The sequence below is a fragment of the Eptatretus burgeri genome, chromosome 3 (genome assembly GCF_056783735.1).
Source record: "Eptatretus burgeri isolate ZD-2024b chromosome 3, Ebu_testis_v1, whole genome shotgun sequence".
Lineage (NCBI taxonomy): Eukaryota > Metazoa > Chordata > Myxini > Myxiniformes > Myxinidae > Eptatretus > Eptatretus burgeri.
In genome coordinates, this window is record NC_140963.1 from 106,394,509 (window position 1) to 106,410,717 (window position 16,209).

The 16,209-nt window shown below is 44.4% G+C and overlaps 1 protein-coding gene and 1 long non-coding RNA gene across 5 annotated transcripts in view; one reads left to right on the forward strand and one right to left on the reverse strand.

The window, feature by feature from the left end:
• HYKK (hydroxylysine kinase) overlaps positions 1 to 10,869 on the forward strand; it is an 80,179-nt gene extending 69,310 nt beyond the window's left edge. For 3 of the 4 annotated variants that reach the window (XM_085874844.1, XM_085874843.1, XM_085874845.1), the window contains 2 exons: positions 1,540 to 1,720; positions 10,284 to 10,869. In XM_085874844.1, the coding sequence (XP_085730970.1) occupies positions 1,540 to 1,720; positions 10,284 to 10,789 (687 nt within the window). In that variant the 3' untranslated portion in view covers positions 10,790 to 10,869. Of the gene's footprint in view, positions 1 to 1,539; positions 1,721 to 6,867; positions 7,005 to 10,283 lie in introns of all 4 variants that reach the window. The other variant, XR_015056456.1, reaches the window with a different exon arrangement.
• Positions 10,251 to 12,734, reverse strand: LOC147030603 (uncharacterized). The gene is made up of 2 exons (XR_015056457.1): positions 11,247 to 12,734; positions 10,251 to 10,721 (listed from the first exon to the last, which is right to left on the reverse strand). It is a non-coding gene; the product is annotated as an uncharacterized LOC147030603 (long non-coding RNA).
• Between the last annotated feature and the right edge of the window lie 3,475 nt (positions 12,735 to 16,209).

Here is a 16,209-nt window from a genome sequence, read left to right on the forward strand (position 1 = left end):
TGGTAAGTGTAGTATGGTCTGTATGTTTTGAGTGGTTGGATTGCCATTTAAACAGGGACCTGTCAGAGTAAGTCATTTATTACATGTGACGCTCAGGAGGCAGCATTTTAATTTATAGACAGGATCGTTAGACTAATATTGTACATGTAAACACCTCTTGTTTGTGGGTGGGGCAAGGTGAGGACTTCCCAATACAGAGACACATAGGTCACATGTGCTGACAGACCATCAACATCTGTCTGGCCACCATGTGTGCGCCACAGCAGCATAATACGCTGAAGGGCTGAGAAGAAAAAATTGCACATTTTATTTTTATTGGGGCAGCCCCAAAGGCAGGACAGCTCAGAAGAGGACTCTGCCAAAGAGGAAGAGGAAGAGTAGGAGTCAGGCCAGGAGTGAGAGGAGAACGAGCAAGTGGAACTCAAAGGAGTTTTGTCTGGCAGACAATCGTGTGGTTTTGCTTTGAAGAAGTTTTTGGATTGAGCCAAGCTGGTATCACCCTGTTTTTGAAGAGGAAGATAGAGGAAAGACAGGCTCCACATGCACAGAGTGGAAAGAAACGCTGTGAGGAGTAAGAAGGGCTGGCCAGGAGGCCTCATTTGAAGAGGACATACAGGGCCACAAAACCTGGTTGAGTTGCTGATCATCACGAGCACTCCTCATGGCTGGTTCACTTCATCGTGCTTTGTTTGGCTACCTTCATCTTGGTTGCTCTAGAAGAAAAAAATAATGACTGTTTTCCAAAAAGCTGTTTCCCAACCCCTAAAATTGGAAGATTTTGACGATCTTGAGGTGGTTTTGTTTTAAGTCTAGAAAACAAGGTTCATGACTCTTTTCTTATTTTCTGGGAACATTTCTAGATATTACAATTTTAACTTAATAAGTACAAAAATCATGATGCCAGTGAATCCTGAGGGGGGTTCTGGTGGATTCCCCTGGCTCCCTTACTATTTTACCTTATTGTGGAATCTCCCTCCACCCACATTTCAGGGTTTTTTTGTTTCCATTGCTGTTTTTCATTGCCATTTCCATTCCTCTTCTTTCAGCACCCTTCTTGCTTTCTCGGAGCTTGTATACAACTTGTTCACTCCCTGAGTCCTCCTCCCAATCCCCTTGCTCTCATTCTTCCCCTTACCCATTCTTCCTCCAAGCGTCCCTCTGTTGTGTCATTTTACCCTGTTGCTGGTTTGTTTCTCCACATTCCACTGTGTTCTTTCCATTTTGTGTTATAGACTTTGAATGAACCTCGACTTTGTGCACAAAAAACCCTCAGACGAATGATACATGCAATGCACGAAAGCTCATATTTTATAAGAAAGGTTTTTATTCATCCTGTTCTGTTCCATAGACTATCGCCAGGACTAATTTCTGTTCCCAAGACAGAAAACTCCAACCCATACAACTTGCATTTACATTTTCAATGATTTATAACTATTCATTAACAGATTTCAGGTGGTGCCCAAACTTGATACTGCTATGATAATTAAATAATGCATGATGATTTTGCAGGTGAATTACCTTGTATTGTGTTGTGCACAGAACTTCAAGCCATCATCAGAAAACTATTTTGATCCCGATTCATTGTGGAATATATCCAACCTCCTGAAGCTAATGCCACTCCTGGAGGTTCTAAATGGGAATCCGATAAAGAAGCTTGTGTGTGATGTGTTACAAGTTTGTACTTCCAGTCTCCTGCCCAAGCTTCCATACTGCCGTTCAGGTAAGAACTGTCTGTCTTGTCAATCCAGCTCTACACAGAGGCGATTTAATTCGTCCATGAGAATCCCAAACGATTATTTGGAGGCAAACAATACATTCGAATGACATTTGCCAAAAATGTGCATGTACTTGTGTGAATCCCCGGTGTTTTGTAGGTTTCTTCCAATCACGAGAGGGGGAGAGAAGAGGGGCGAGAGAGGGGGACGGGAGAGGGGGGTGAGAGTGGGGGTGAGAGAGAGGGTGAGAGAGGGGAGAGGAGGGGCGAGACTAGGGGGGAGAGAGGGGGGGGCAAGAGAGGGGAGAGAGAGAGGGGGGGGGAGGGCGAGAGAGAGGGGGCGTCACAATTCTTTTTCTTCTTCGTTTGATATGACGTCACAATTGACGCTTGGGACCTGAGTATGTTTCCCAGGTGTTTCCCAAGTTATGGCCATTTATGACACGGTTGATCCGATCTAATTGAAACAATGCCCCAATCCAGTCATCGTTTACGAGAGCAAAGGAATGAAGCTGCACATACTGGCACGCACCTACGGGCACGCATCTACGGGCCCACACTAGTAATATTAATATAATCATAATCATAATATAATGGCATAAGCCTCGAACTTCTAACACACTTTTCTCCGAATATATTCTGTTCATACTTCCGAGATCTTCACATTATGTGTTCCATGTATTTACGCAGGTGATAGCGGATTAAAAAAATGGAATATCGATAGAATTTTCAAAGAGGGAATCGATGACGTCACAATCAGCAGCGTTCGGCGGCCGGGTCCCAGACAACGTGCTTCACTTAACTAAGTCCATGAGTTTAGGACATTTGTTCAACTCAGCATTATGACTTTTATCCTGCCATGTTGTTAATCTGTTGATGGAGGTAATATAGAAACAATGAATATGTCAAGTCATTCGTGTTACTCATCCGGCACTATGTGTCAAGGCCAAGAATCTAAAGCGACCAGTCTCAAACGCGACCATGGTCACCCAGACACGCCACCAATATGAACTGAGCTGTTGAATGGGGCGCAAAACATCCAAAGAAACTACCGTAACTGAGTATTGTGATCCGTCCTGTCCCCCATACCCGTTGTAGATGGGTATCTGCTAGCAATTCATAATCGTAATAAAATACACAATTTGTTGTCTCTCTCTCTCTCTCTCTCTCTCTCTCTCTCTCTCTCTCTCTCTCTCTCTCTCTCTCTCTCTCTCTCTCTCTCTCTCTCTCTCTCTCTCTCTCTCTCTCTCTCTCTCTCTCTCTCTCTCTCTCTCTCTCTCTCTCTCTCTCTCTCTCTCTCTCTCTCTCTCTCTCTCTCTCTCTCTCTCTCTCTCTCTCTCTCTCTCTCTCTCTCTCTCTCTCTCTCTCTCTCTCTCTCTCTCTCTCTCTCTCTCTCTCTCTCTCTCTCTCTCTCTCTCTCTCTCTCTCTCTCTCTCTCTCTCTCTCTCTCTCTCTCTCTCTCTCTCTCTCTCTCTCTCTCTCTCTCTCTCTCTCTCTCTCTCTCTCTCTCTCTCTCTCTCTCTCTCTCTCTCTCTCTCTCTCTCTCTCTCTCTCTCTCTCTCTCTCTCTCTCTCTCTCTCTCTCTCTCTCTCTCTCTCTCTCTCTCTCTCTCTCTCTCTCTCTCTCTCTCTCTCTCTCTCTCTCTCTCTCTCTCTCTCTCTCTCTCTCTCTCTCTCTCTCTCTCTCTCTCTCTCTCTCTCTCTCTCTCTCTCTCTCTCTCTCTCTCTCTCTCTCTCTCTCTCTCTCTCTCTCTCTCTCTCTCTCTCTCTCTCTCTCTCTCTCTCTCTCTCTCTCTCTCTCTCTCTCTCTCTCTCTCTCTCTCTCTCTCTCTCTCTCTCTCTCTCTCTCTCTCTCTCTCTCTCTCTCTCTCTCTCTCTCTCTCTCTCTCTCTCTCTCTCTCTCTCTCTCTCTCTCTCTCTCTCTCTCTCTCTCTCTCTCTCTCTCTCTCTCTCTCTCTCTCTCTCTCTCTCTCTCTCTCTCTCTCTCTCTCTCTCTCTCTCTCTCTCTCTCTCTCTCTCTCTCTCTCTCTCTCTCTCTCTCTCTCTCTCTCTCTCTCTCTCTCTCTCTCTCTCTCTCTCTCTCTCTCTCTCTCTCTCTCTCTCTCTCTCTCTCTCTCTCTCTCTCTCTCTCTCTCTCTCTCTCTCTCTCTCTCTCTCTCTCTCTCTCTCTCTCTCTCTCTCTCTCTCTCTCTCTCTCTCTCTCTCTCTCTCTCTCTCTCTCTCTCTCTCTCTCTCTCTCTCTCTCTCTCTCTCTCTCTCTCTCTCTCTCTCTCTCTCTCTCTCTCTCTCTCTCTCTCTCTCTCTCTCTCTCTCTCTCTCTCTCTCTCTCTCTCTCTCTCTCTCTCTCTCTCTCTCTCTCTCTCTCTCTCTCTCTCTCTCTCTCTCTCTCTCTCTCTCTCTCTCTCTCTCTCTCTCTCTCTCTCTCTCTCTCTCTCTCTCTCTCTCTCTCTCTCTCTCTCTCTCTCTCTCTCTCTCTCTCTCTCTCTCTCTCTCTCTCTCTCTCTCTCTCTCTCTCTCTCTCTCTCTCTCTCTCTCTCTCTCTCTCTCTCTCTCTCTCTCTCTCTCTCTCTCTCTCTCTCTCTCTCTCTCTCTCTCTCTCTCTCTCTCTCTCTCTCTCTCTCTCTCTCTCTCTCTCTCTCTCTCTCTCTCTCTCTCTCTCAGCAAAACAAGTCATTACTTGTCCAATCTCGACCAAACTTGACTAGAGGACTAAGGCTCACACGATGGAGGTTGGAGTGACTTCATTTGCCCCCTTACCCAAGGGGATTTTCTGCCTTGGGAAAAATCTGTGTTGAGCTCTTTATCCACGTTAAGGTAAGCTAATCGTGGTGATTTTCCAAGGCTTTAAAAGCTGATATTCGAAATCTGATTCCATATGACAATCGGAACTCATGGGCAAAAAAATTTGGTCGAAATCCAGAGTGAAATCGGAAATTTTATTAGGAAAAAGCGATTTTTTCCCCGAACCCGATATACTCTAATTAAATAACAGGCTCTGCAGATGTGAGTTAAAATGGCTCCAAACAGAAGTGTTATCGTCACAATCACCATGACTTCCCTATAAGTTTTCCCTTCAGAGTGAAAAAGACCAAAAGTGACTATTTAAAGCATCATCAAATGTTGAAAATGTTGCAGCCCATCAGTGTCACAAGCATTCTGAAGCACACCGTTTGCATACCGGTTTCAAGCCTTCCGACCTACAGGATAATTCCTTCATGGCTCAGTGGAATTGGAGTTTATCCACGCCGCATAAACACAATGTATTGTGTACACACATAAGCGATAGCCATGTTTTGGCTTCATTGCGTAACCAGAGTTGTTTTTTTTTCCGAGGCATCGAATACACCACCTGCATGTACTTATTGATTTAATTATTATTTTGGAAGCGAACAAGGCTGTGCTTATACACCGCATGTTTGTGCATTTCACATTAACGCCTGAAGCATATCAAAATAAATCCCACCTCACGTTTTCACACATTCATGTTTCGTATCCCATTTGACCCATTCCCGTTTCCAATTCCGTTATTGCAAATAATTAATCGGACATAATCCATACGTTCATGTATTGTGTTTTATTTTCTGCTTTTCCCCTTACTTCATCAAAATGTAGCATTATTGGTAGTGGGTGAAGTCTTTTGCAGGCCACTGCATATTCAAGTTGTAACCATCTCTTCTTTAGTCTTCGTTGAGCTGAATGAAGTGAGCTTTGTGCTGATATCATATTTACGCACTTTAATGATTTTCAAAATCACATATAATGGTACAACACAAATTTGATCATGATTATGACAAAGATGTATGCTCACTGAACTCCCGGCAGATCATTTGGCGTGTTATCTGGCACGCCAGCACATTCGGGTAAAACACAAAGCGTAATCTTTTCTGCAAGAATACTCGTAGTGACAAAATCTGGTTCACCCAACACTTCGAGTATACTCGTAGTCGGCAGACAACCTGTTAAAAATTGGATAATATAATATGTCTAAGTCGATGAAGACCGACGCTGAACGGATGGGCTGAACTGGCTTTTTACTCACTCAGATGACGTTCTGAATTATGGCGGACTATACACGCATGGTTATGAGGAGAGACACGAGAACCTGAAAAGTTTTTTTTTTTAACCAACGGGCTTATTGCCTAAACCAAACAACCAGGGGGAAGATTGCCCCAACAAAAGGAATCCAATGGCATATTGGAGAGGGAAGGAAGGGATTCAATGAATAAGGAACTAATTATATACAGTGAAGTAAAAATGAATCCAAAGAAACTAAGGCACCTCACACCAGATTTAATCACAGATGGGGAAAGGGAACCGGGTGGCTTATCTCTGGGTGGTACGGATGTCGAAAGAGCCGCAGGCAATGATGAGGTGAGCAGACGATGGGGAGACAAACAGGTGATGATGGCACATGGCAAAATCCAGGGATGATGAACGGGGCAAGGCAAAAAGGGCAGGCAGACAGGCAGGCCGATTTCCTTCAGCAGCTCTCCGTAAGCAAGCTCTCCTCAGTCTTCGGAGCACCAAATTCTCTCTTTCTCACTCCCCTCAAATACAGTTCTCCTCAGAACTCGATCCTTTCTGTCAATTTAGTCTGGTTGGGAGATGGACTCCCTGTGCACCCCCCAGAAAATTTACCGACATATTTTTATTCACCTAAGAGTGTCTACTAACCAATTTCAGATGTTCCCATCGAAACAAACTGCACCACAGGGGTCGTACAGTGGCCATCTTGGATTTTGTGATGTGTGAATGGCTAAAGCTAAAGGATCTCCATAATTTTTGACTGGACATCATAGAAAGACAAATAAACCCACTTTTCCATACAATTTTGACATGAGAAAATGTTTGGAAGCAACATTTTTGAGATTTGAGCATGTTTTGTGGGTCAAATCATTGAAGATATGGGGGGGGGGAATACAAATTAGACACAAATTCTCCATCTCTCCTGGGATTGTGTTTTGCTGACCCATGTCTTATGAGCTCGAGCAATGATCATTCACTCTAGAAACTGACCAATAGTTTGTGTAGATGTACTTTGCTTTGAATTGCATGTGCCTTGCTGACCAATGTCTGATGAGGTTCGTGGTGGACATTCACATTTGAAACTGACCAATAGTTTGCTTCGATATGCTTTGTCCCTCACCCTAATAGCTTTGCGTCAGGTGGTTGCCAATCACTGTCTGTGTTCAGAGGGAGTTGTTTGACATTGGCCTCCACTACAGGACTAATCCTGTTCTTTGCTTCTGTCAATCACAAATTCACTGTCTTGCTGACCCCTGTCACATGAGGTTAGTGGTGGTCATTCGCTTGAAAAAAATTACCAACAGTACACTTTGTTAAGCTTATATGTATCAATCTTGACTTCTTTGTATTTGATAACACTTTTGGCTTCGATTGCAGGTGGTGGGCATGCATGCATTAGACAAGGAACTAACTCATTTGAAATCATGGGTAAAACAAAATGTACAAATGAGGAAAAAATGAAAAGCCATTGAGAGTTCTGAGTCCTAATCTCCAAAAAGAGTAAAACCTCAAGAGTGTATCTTGCATCTGAGCAGTGTTGCTGAGCATGGATCATTTACATGTTTTACACATATCAGAGGTGATTCATTTGAGATACTGACCTCTCTGCATGAAATCCGAGACAAGAGACTGGCAGAATCACCTGATTCAAAGTATCGTATGGAAGCAGTCAGTGTACAGTCAGATACCCTCGACACTTGAAGGTGCTAATACCACAGACAATGCCATCAAGGTTTCACAAAGAACCTAGTCAGGTTGCAGCAAACAGACAGCTCCCAGTCTTCAACAACACAGTGACATCATTTCATGTGTAAGCAAAGTTGCCCTCACTCTACGATCTTCCCACCTCAGTGTATCTTTTGTAGTGTTGTCAATAAAACTCTGCCTGCTTCTGGATGTTCTTCTTGCAAGACAGAGAGGTGCATCGTGTTCACCATAACAAGTGCATGAGACTCACTTAAGCCACAGGCAGAAGAGCTCGGGAAGGAAAATCTCCTCTGTAAAATCAGAGGGTTTGACCTGTTTGCAGTTGAGGCGAAGTTCCACCATAGTTGTCGGATGAAGTTCACAAATCAATACTGCAACCACATCTCTGCCAAAGAAAGGACTATGAAAGAGTCAGATCAGGCCCATCTTCATTGGGAGTGATGCTGTTGTTATTGTTGGGAGTGGTGCTGAACAACTATGTTGTTCAGTTCATCCAGGAGCATGTTGTCCAGCAGAATGAAGTTGTACAACTATCCTCACTTTGAATGGTCTACGTTGATAAACTGGATGAGAGCAATTTCTCCAACAGACACTACTGCAGTGAAAAACTGATGAAACAACTGCAAAAGCATTCTAATATCAGTACTCATTTTTTTTTTAATCTTCTCCACTGACTCGTACAAGGTGGATTCGGTCAAAGCCCATGAGAGGAAGAGCCGTGGTGTGTTTGAGAAGCTCCTCTTTGCTGGCCCAGCAACAAGGAAACCATCCAACCTGAATGTCTTCTTTCAGAATGATGAGAACAAGATGCAGTTTTTGCGATGTTCTTCTCAGAATCTAGAGCAGTAAGGAGGCTGCTTCAAAGCTGGAGAGATGCTCTCCAGCTCTTCTGATTGTGGAGGGCAAGGCTCACCAGCTGACTGCATAAAATGATGACATTGAGGCATCTGAGATCCACAGCGTCATGTCCAAGCAGGAGGAGACAGACACTCACGTCGTCCTCGATCTGAACTACGTGGTTGAGACTGGATACAAGTATGCTGTTTGCACACCAGACACACACACATCTTCTTCATCCTGCTGCACTATGCTCCCAACATCCAGCTCAATATCTACCTTGACACAGGTGAGGGGACAATAATTCAATTATTCTGTCTTTATACAAATAGCCAACATGGCCCTGTACATGACATGTGACCTGCCTACAACTGAAAATGTCCAGAAAAACTTATACCTTTTTGTTCTAAGAAAGTAGGTGCCTTGTACATGTATGTCAGCTACACAATGGCCCTCGATCTGCTATACATACATACTTTTTGTCCTTTTTCATAGGTGTGGGCAAGCACAAGCAGATGGTCAATATCACCACTGTAGCCCAATCTCTCGGCTGGGACTACTGCAATGCACTTATGGGGATATACTGTTTCACCAGGGAGAACTGCACCAGCACCTTCAAAGGCAAGGGCAAAGTCGGCCCTCTCAAGAAACTGCAGAAGTTTGCAAAGTTTCAGGATGCTTTTTGGCAGCTGGGAGTTCAGTGGAAGCTGAGGCAGGAGGTGTATGAATTGTTGAAGGAGTTCACCTGTGTGGTTTAGTCATGCTCGTATGATGAATGTAGATGAGATGAGGACGCTGATGCTCAAGAAGATGGTGGGCAATGAGGAGAAGCTGAACAGCAAGTCCAAGGTCAAGGTCTCCCATCTGCCACCCTGCAGAGACTCTCTCATCCCTCATATAGACTGGGTGAACTCCAGAATGGGCCAGTGGAAGCGGTCCAACATCTGATCTATGACCTCCCCAAGCCCAAGGATGGATATGGATGGGTGAAGAATGATGGCACCTTTGAACCACTCTGGTCTCTCAGACCAATCCTTCCTCCATCACTGGAAGACCTTCTCGACTCTCCTGAATGTGAAGACAGGCTCAATTACTCTGATGACTTGCTTGATTATCTCGATTATTGTGTGATTATTGTGTGAGAATGAGTCATTTCCTTTGATTTGACCAAATAAATAATTTTTTTTCTATTTTCCCCATTAAACTGCTTTTGATCTCAAAAATGTTGCTTCCGAATGCTTACACATGTCAAAATTGTATGGAAAAGTGGGTTGATTTGTCTTTCTGTGATGTCGAGTTCAAAAGTTATTGAAATTCCGAGCTTTAGCCATTCACACATGACAAAATCCATGATGGCCGCCATACAACCCCCGTGGTGAAGTTTGTTTTGGTGGAAACATCTGAAATTGGTTAGTAGACACCATTAGGAGAATAAAAATATGTCATTAAATTTTCCGGGGGGTGCATAGGGGTCCATCTACCAACCGGACGAATTCTCCTGAGATGAACTGAAGCCGCTCTATTTTTGGCTCCTCTCCTATCTCTCTCTGGACTTACTCTGCCCCTGGAGGTGTCCATAGCCCTGCCCCCCTCTCTCTCTCTCTCTCTCTCTCTCTCTCTCTCTCTCTCTCTCTCTCTCTCTTGCCTGGCAGAACCCCTTGCCACCCAATGGGACATTACAAAAGGGTTATATGTACCATTTCCTTAACCATAATCCCTAATTAATTATCACCCTGCACCACCCCCTGTATGGTGCACATTCAAACAAAACAATCCTTAAGCTGACTTGTCCCTACTAACTACATCGAGATTGGCTAACTACTCATACATGGACCATGCTACTCGATACATTCCTACCTGTTCCAAGGTGATATCCAGCCCCCCCCCCTGCCCCCTTCACAAACGTAACAATAATGTTGTTTCATGCAATACAGATATGGAAAAACAAAAAGGAATGCTCGACTCTATTAATGTGATGGGTTTTTTTATTGTTGTTACAGGACTTATTCATGGCGACCTCAATGATTACAACATTCTCGTGGAAGAATGTATGGAAGAAGTAAACCAAACAACACATGCGAGCCTCATTCACAGTCCGAATGTTTGTCCCACAAACAAGAATTACAAGATTTCAGGCATCATCGATTTTAGTGATTTATTCCCTGGCTACTACATGTCAGAGTTAGCCATACTTATGGTTTACACAATGGGGAATCATCCAGAGAAGATGATGGTGGGTGGACATGTTATTGCAGGCTATGAGAGTGTGATGCCCCTTACGGCTGAGGAGAAAGATTCCCTCTTCTTCATTGTTGTCTCCAGATTAGCATCTTCAATTGTGTTATGCCAACACACAGCACGTAACACACTCAAAAATACACAGTATCTGTTCGTCCACTACAGTTCCATTTGTAACCTCCTTCAAGATCTCTGGGAAGCTGGAAAAGAAAAAGTAGAAGAGCTGTGGTTTGATGTGGTTGATCTGTACTCATCAAAGTTAAACTAGGTTGTCGAATTACCTGTTATGAGCAGTAAAAAAAAAAAAAATCAGAAATGTTTAAACAGTCCTTTCATGATTCTGAACCAGGTGTGAACCAAAGGAGTTTCATACATCCTTTGGTTATGGAGTTTTGATTGCCAGCAATCTCAAAACACAAGAAGTAATGCTCATATCATAACGAGGGAATATATTAAACACAGGAATTGGATGCTCAGCTCATCGCGCTTGTATTAAATTACACAACACTACTAACACCGAGCGAGAGCGTTATAGCATTCAAGTGTGATCTGTTTTATAATCTTACTTGTAGAATGTGCAGTTTCAAGGAAAATAAATGTACATTCGAAATTGTTTTGTGTGTGGGAACTTTCCAGAGTAAAACACTGAGATTTCAGGAGTGAATGAAACTTGTAATGGTTGGTGCTGGGTTGTATTAACTATTCAGGCTCGTTTCTGTACTTACCTAAATTTCTTAAGGTTTGCTGCTTCTTTGTCTCTTTGTGCACATTCTTGGACCCACTATGAGGAAACAGAATTGTGATAATATGGATAACAATTCATTATTGGTCAGAGTAACAAAGGTCCATTCCATGGATATTGGAACAGTTAAAAATCCTGTCTAATAGTGGGGCAACTTAGCATAACAACTGTGCATTTTGTGAGGAAAGCACCAAATTTGGCAAACTCGTAGCCTATCATATTATGAACAGATTTGGATATTGGGCCATCTCAAATTTTTTTAAAGGCAGTGGAAAATGGCTGCCACAGCCATCAGCGGCTGAATTTGAGATGGCCCAATATCCAGATCTGTTCATAATATGATAGGCTACTAGTGTGCCAAATTTGGTGCTTTCCTCACAAAATGCACAATTGTTATGCTATACTTAGCTAAGTTGCCCCACTATAAGTGAAAATGACAAGCATGCATAGAACCCAGGGGTCTGAAACCTATGGCTCCAGAGCCACATGCGGATCTTTATGACTAATGTGCAGTAATAGACCCTGATCGATCAAACCCCATTTTTCTTATTATAAACTTTCAGAAAAATACTTGAGTGTTATGAAAGGATAAAATACCTGCTGCGAGTGGGCCTCCCAAGATGGTGCTTGGTGGCAACAAATTAACACCGCTCATAATCTTTCGAGTCTTGCATACAGTTCAATTGTGTGACACCTCCAACAACAACATCCTTACAGCAGCATACAATTCGCTCTTGGTGTCATGCACACTTCCCAGCACGATATTTATCGAGTATATTTTGCTTGTTGACAATTTCTCTTTGCTGTGACTTTTCTATTTTACATGGGAAGTTAACATCTCTTATTCTACATCATTATTATCATTATTATACAGAAGTTAAAGGTAGTCGTGTTAAAACTCATGATCATTCCATTGATAGTGTTGGTATTTGTAAATTCACTTATTGTGAAACCAATAGCAAAACGAGAAAGGCACTTGGTGGAGTGCATACGGCTGCCACTGCCAGGCTGATTAGTTTATGTTTTGTATCCCACTGACAGGCCGGATCTGGATTCGGACCTGAACTTAAATTTAATCAGCTTGTTCTTGTCACGTAACATTCTCATCCACCAAGTTTCGTCCGAATCCATCCAAAACTTTTAGAGATATCGTGCTATATATCGTTTTATCCCCCATCAATCAATGCTGAATCACTTTAAAAAATTCTCACATCCGGATCCAGATCCGGATTTTCACCAAAATTGAATCAATTATTCATTGCTCCATACCCAATCTGCACACCAGGTTTCATCCAAGGTTTCATCCAGGATTATTGATTGTTGTGGTGAATTATAGCTTACAAGATTGTTATATCAATGTTCGCTTTCCATCAACCATTCTTTTTTTCCAACTTCAGTGCCAACTCACTCCTCTCACCCCTCACTCTCCCTCTCAAAGCAACCATCCCACTCTTCTCCCTCCAAGCCTCCCTCTCACCTCTCTCAAAAACTCCCCCCTCACCTTTCTCCCACCATTCATCCCCTCACTCATCCTTCCCAAAGTTTCCCCCCTCCCATCCACAAAGCTGCCTCCTTCCACTGCCCTCTCACCTCCATCTCTTCACTCCACCTCCTCAAATCCTCAACTGCCTTCTTCCCCCTCTCTTGTCCCCCCTCTCCCCCAGCACCACAGAGCCTTTTCTCCTCCTCATTCGGCCCTCTCCCCTAGCTATCCTGCAATGCCCCACACTCTTTCAACAACCCTCCTTACCTCCCCCCCTCATCCCCTGTTCTACCCTCCCCCTCTCCCCCCACCCTCTGCACCCAAAGCCTCCTCCCCTACCTCTTCATTAAAAGTATGGACCTCAAATATCCGGGGCCTTCGCTCAAACCTTTCAGATCTTTCCATACAGGTTGCCACTGACAAACCAGACATAATCTGCCAAACAGAAACTTTCCTCCCCCAAAACGTGTCTGACTCCCAAGTATCTCTCCCTGGTTACTCCCTCCTCTGGTTTGACAGACCTGAGCCTCGCCCTGGTGGAGGAGTTGCTCTCTTCATCAAAGACTCTATTCTTCACTCTCCATGCACTGCCCTCACTCCCTCACTCCCCCACACCCCCAGGAATACCTCTGGCTACGGCTTCCCCTCCACTCCCACCTCATGTTTATTTGTGTACTGTACCGTCCACCAAACAGTGATGACTCCATCAACACCTCACTATCTGAAAACATGGACCAACTTCTATCTTCTTATCCAAACTCTCTTCCTCATATGTGGTGACTTCAATTGTAATCATGCCAGTTGGCTAGGTGTGGGTACCTCTCTCACCTGTCATGGCACTTCAGCAAAAGCTTTCTGCGACTCATTGGGACTGACTCAATCGGTCAACTTTCTGATCTGAATCTCAACCAATGGTACTCCATCTCTTCTGTATCTGATTTTGACAAATTTCCCTGACAATATCTGCTGCTCTTCCTCCGCTCCAATCGGTTCTTCTGACCACGTCCTTGTCAAAGTGGACATCTCTCTGGCTGTTATCAGAGAACCACCTCACCGCCGTCGAGTCTGGCATTTCACTCAAGCCGACTGGCAGGGTCTGCGAGCAGCCCTCAAACTTATAGACTGGTCTCCCATTTCTACTTTCTCCAACATCAACTCATCCTGGGAATACTTTCAAAGAAACTTGCTCTCCCTCATGCACAGATTTATCCCCTTTCGTCTTCAGTTGTCCTACCCTTCCTCCCGCCCTTGGTTCGCTGAAGCTTGTGGTGAGGCAGTTGTCTTGAAACAACTTGCCTTTGCCTCATGGAAAGCAAACCCAACTGAGGGCAATCTCAGTTCATTCCATGAAGCTCAGAACAAGTGTGTATCTACCCTCAGGAGAGCCAGAAAACAACATCTTTCTCATCTCAAGTCTGAACTCTCAAACCTCTCTCCCTCCTCAAAATCCTGGTGGCGTCCAATCAAATCTGTTTCTGGTGTATGTTCCCCCTCCATCCCCTCCCTTACCTCAAATGGCCGCACCGCTGATACCGCACGTGAAAAAGCTGAATGCCTAAACTTGGTGTTTGCAGCTAAATCTTGTGTCCAAAACCCATCACTTTCTCTACACACCTTACCCAGTCACACCCAACTGTCCCTGGACTCTGTATCCTTTTCTCCTGACAAGGTAGAGAGTTTACTGTCAAACCTCGACTCAGATTCTACAACCGGTCCAGACGGCATCAGCCCACGTGTCCTCAAAGCCTGCTCTTCTGCTCTTGCTCACCCTCTTTCTGTTCTATTCACCCTCTCATTTGCTCAAGGTCATCGGCCATCTGCTTGGAAATCAGCAAACATCACTGCCCTGCACAAAAAAGGTGCAAAAACAGATCCATGCAACTCCAGACCAATCAGCCTTCTCCCAATCATCAGCAAGGTTATGGAATCCATCATCGCTTCAGACATCAAATCCTTCCTCTTCTCCAATGGCTTGATTTCTGATCATCAATTTGGTTTCAGACCAGGTCACTCTACCCTGGATATGCTGCTTCTGCTCTCCTAACAATGGATGGAAGCCCTCAATGCCAGACAGGAAATCCGAGCCGTATCCCTGAACATATCACGTGCTTTTGACACAGTCTGGCACCCTGCCCTACTTACCAAACTCTCTTCCTCTGGTATCCAAGGCCATCTCCACTCATGGCTCGCAGACTTCCTCTCCTGTCACAGTCAACGTGTGGCCCTAAATAGAGTTCTTTCATCCCCCCTTCCTGTCCAGTCTGGAGTTCCTCAAGGTAGCGTTCTGGGCCCTGTTCTTTTTCTGGTTTTCATCAATGATCTCTCCAACTCTCTGGAAAATCCTCTATATCTCTTTGCTGATGACTCCACCCTCTGCCGTACCATCGGTCATCCCTCAGACCGGCAAGCAGCAGCTTCTTCGCTCACTGCTGATCTGGATAAAATCACAAACTGGTCAAACGCGTGGAACATGTCTTTCAATCCGGACAAATCTCACACTCTCACTATGTCTCTTCGAAAGGACCATTTAGAAAACCCCCCCCATCCACTTTCGCAACAATCCTCTGGAAGACGTCCACTCTTTCAAGCTTCTGGGTATCACTATCTGCCATGACCTTTCCTGGGAAAGCCACATTTCAAACCTTGCCTCCAAAGCCAGTCGCCGACTGGGAATCCTCCATCGTGCAAAGTCCTTCCTCGGCCCACCTGAGCTCCTGACCACTTACAAAGCTTTTGTCTGCAGCCTGATGGAGTACTGCTCTCCCCTCTGCGCTGGTGCTCCTGCCTCCCACCTTGCTCGGCTTCACGCTGTAGAAACCAGGGCATTTCGGATCATTGGCATCTCCCGCAATGAGGCTGAGTCTTTGGGCATCTCTCTCAATCACCGCAGGTTGGTCGGTGGTCTTTCTGTCTTCTACCGTCTCCTCTCCAGCCTCGCCCCCCGCTGCTCTCTCTGTGATTTGTCCCCACCACATTTCCGCAGGGCGCTCAAGGTCCGCCAACAACCCCCTTCTGGTAAAACTACCAAAATCACGAATCACTGCTCACCTTCACTCTTTCATTCCCATTCTTCCCTCCAGGCCTTCAAAACAGCTGTTCACCACCACATCCAAATCCCCATCCCCCATCCAAATCATCGATCTTTTCTACCCCCGATAATCCACCCAAACCCACCTCCTTCAAATTCCCTGCTTTCCTTCCTGAAAGTCCCTGTCATGTCCATATATATATATATATATATATATATATATATATATATATATATATATATATATATATATATATATATATATATATATATATATATTACAACAGGAATGAGATTACAACAGGTAATGATAATTAAGATTACAACAGGAATGAGCGGGACCTCTATATTTACCAGTAAGATGACAATGATCCCTAACTTTAGACTCCTTAATTTCCCCCTCACAAATATGACAGATATTGTTCTTTCTAAATT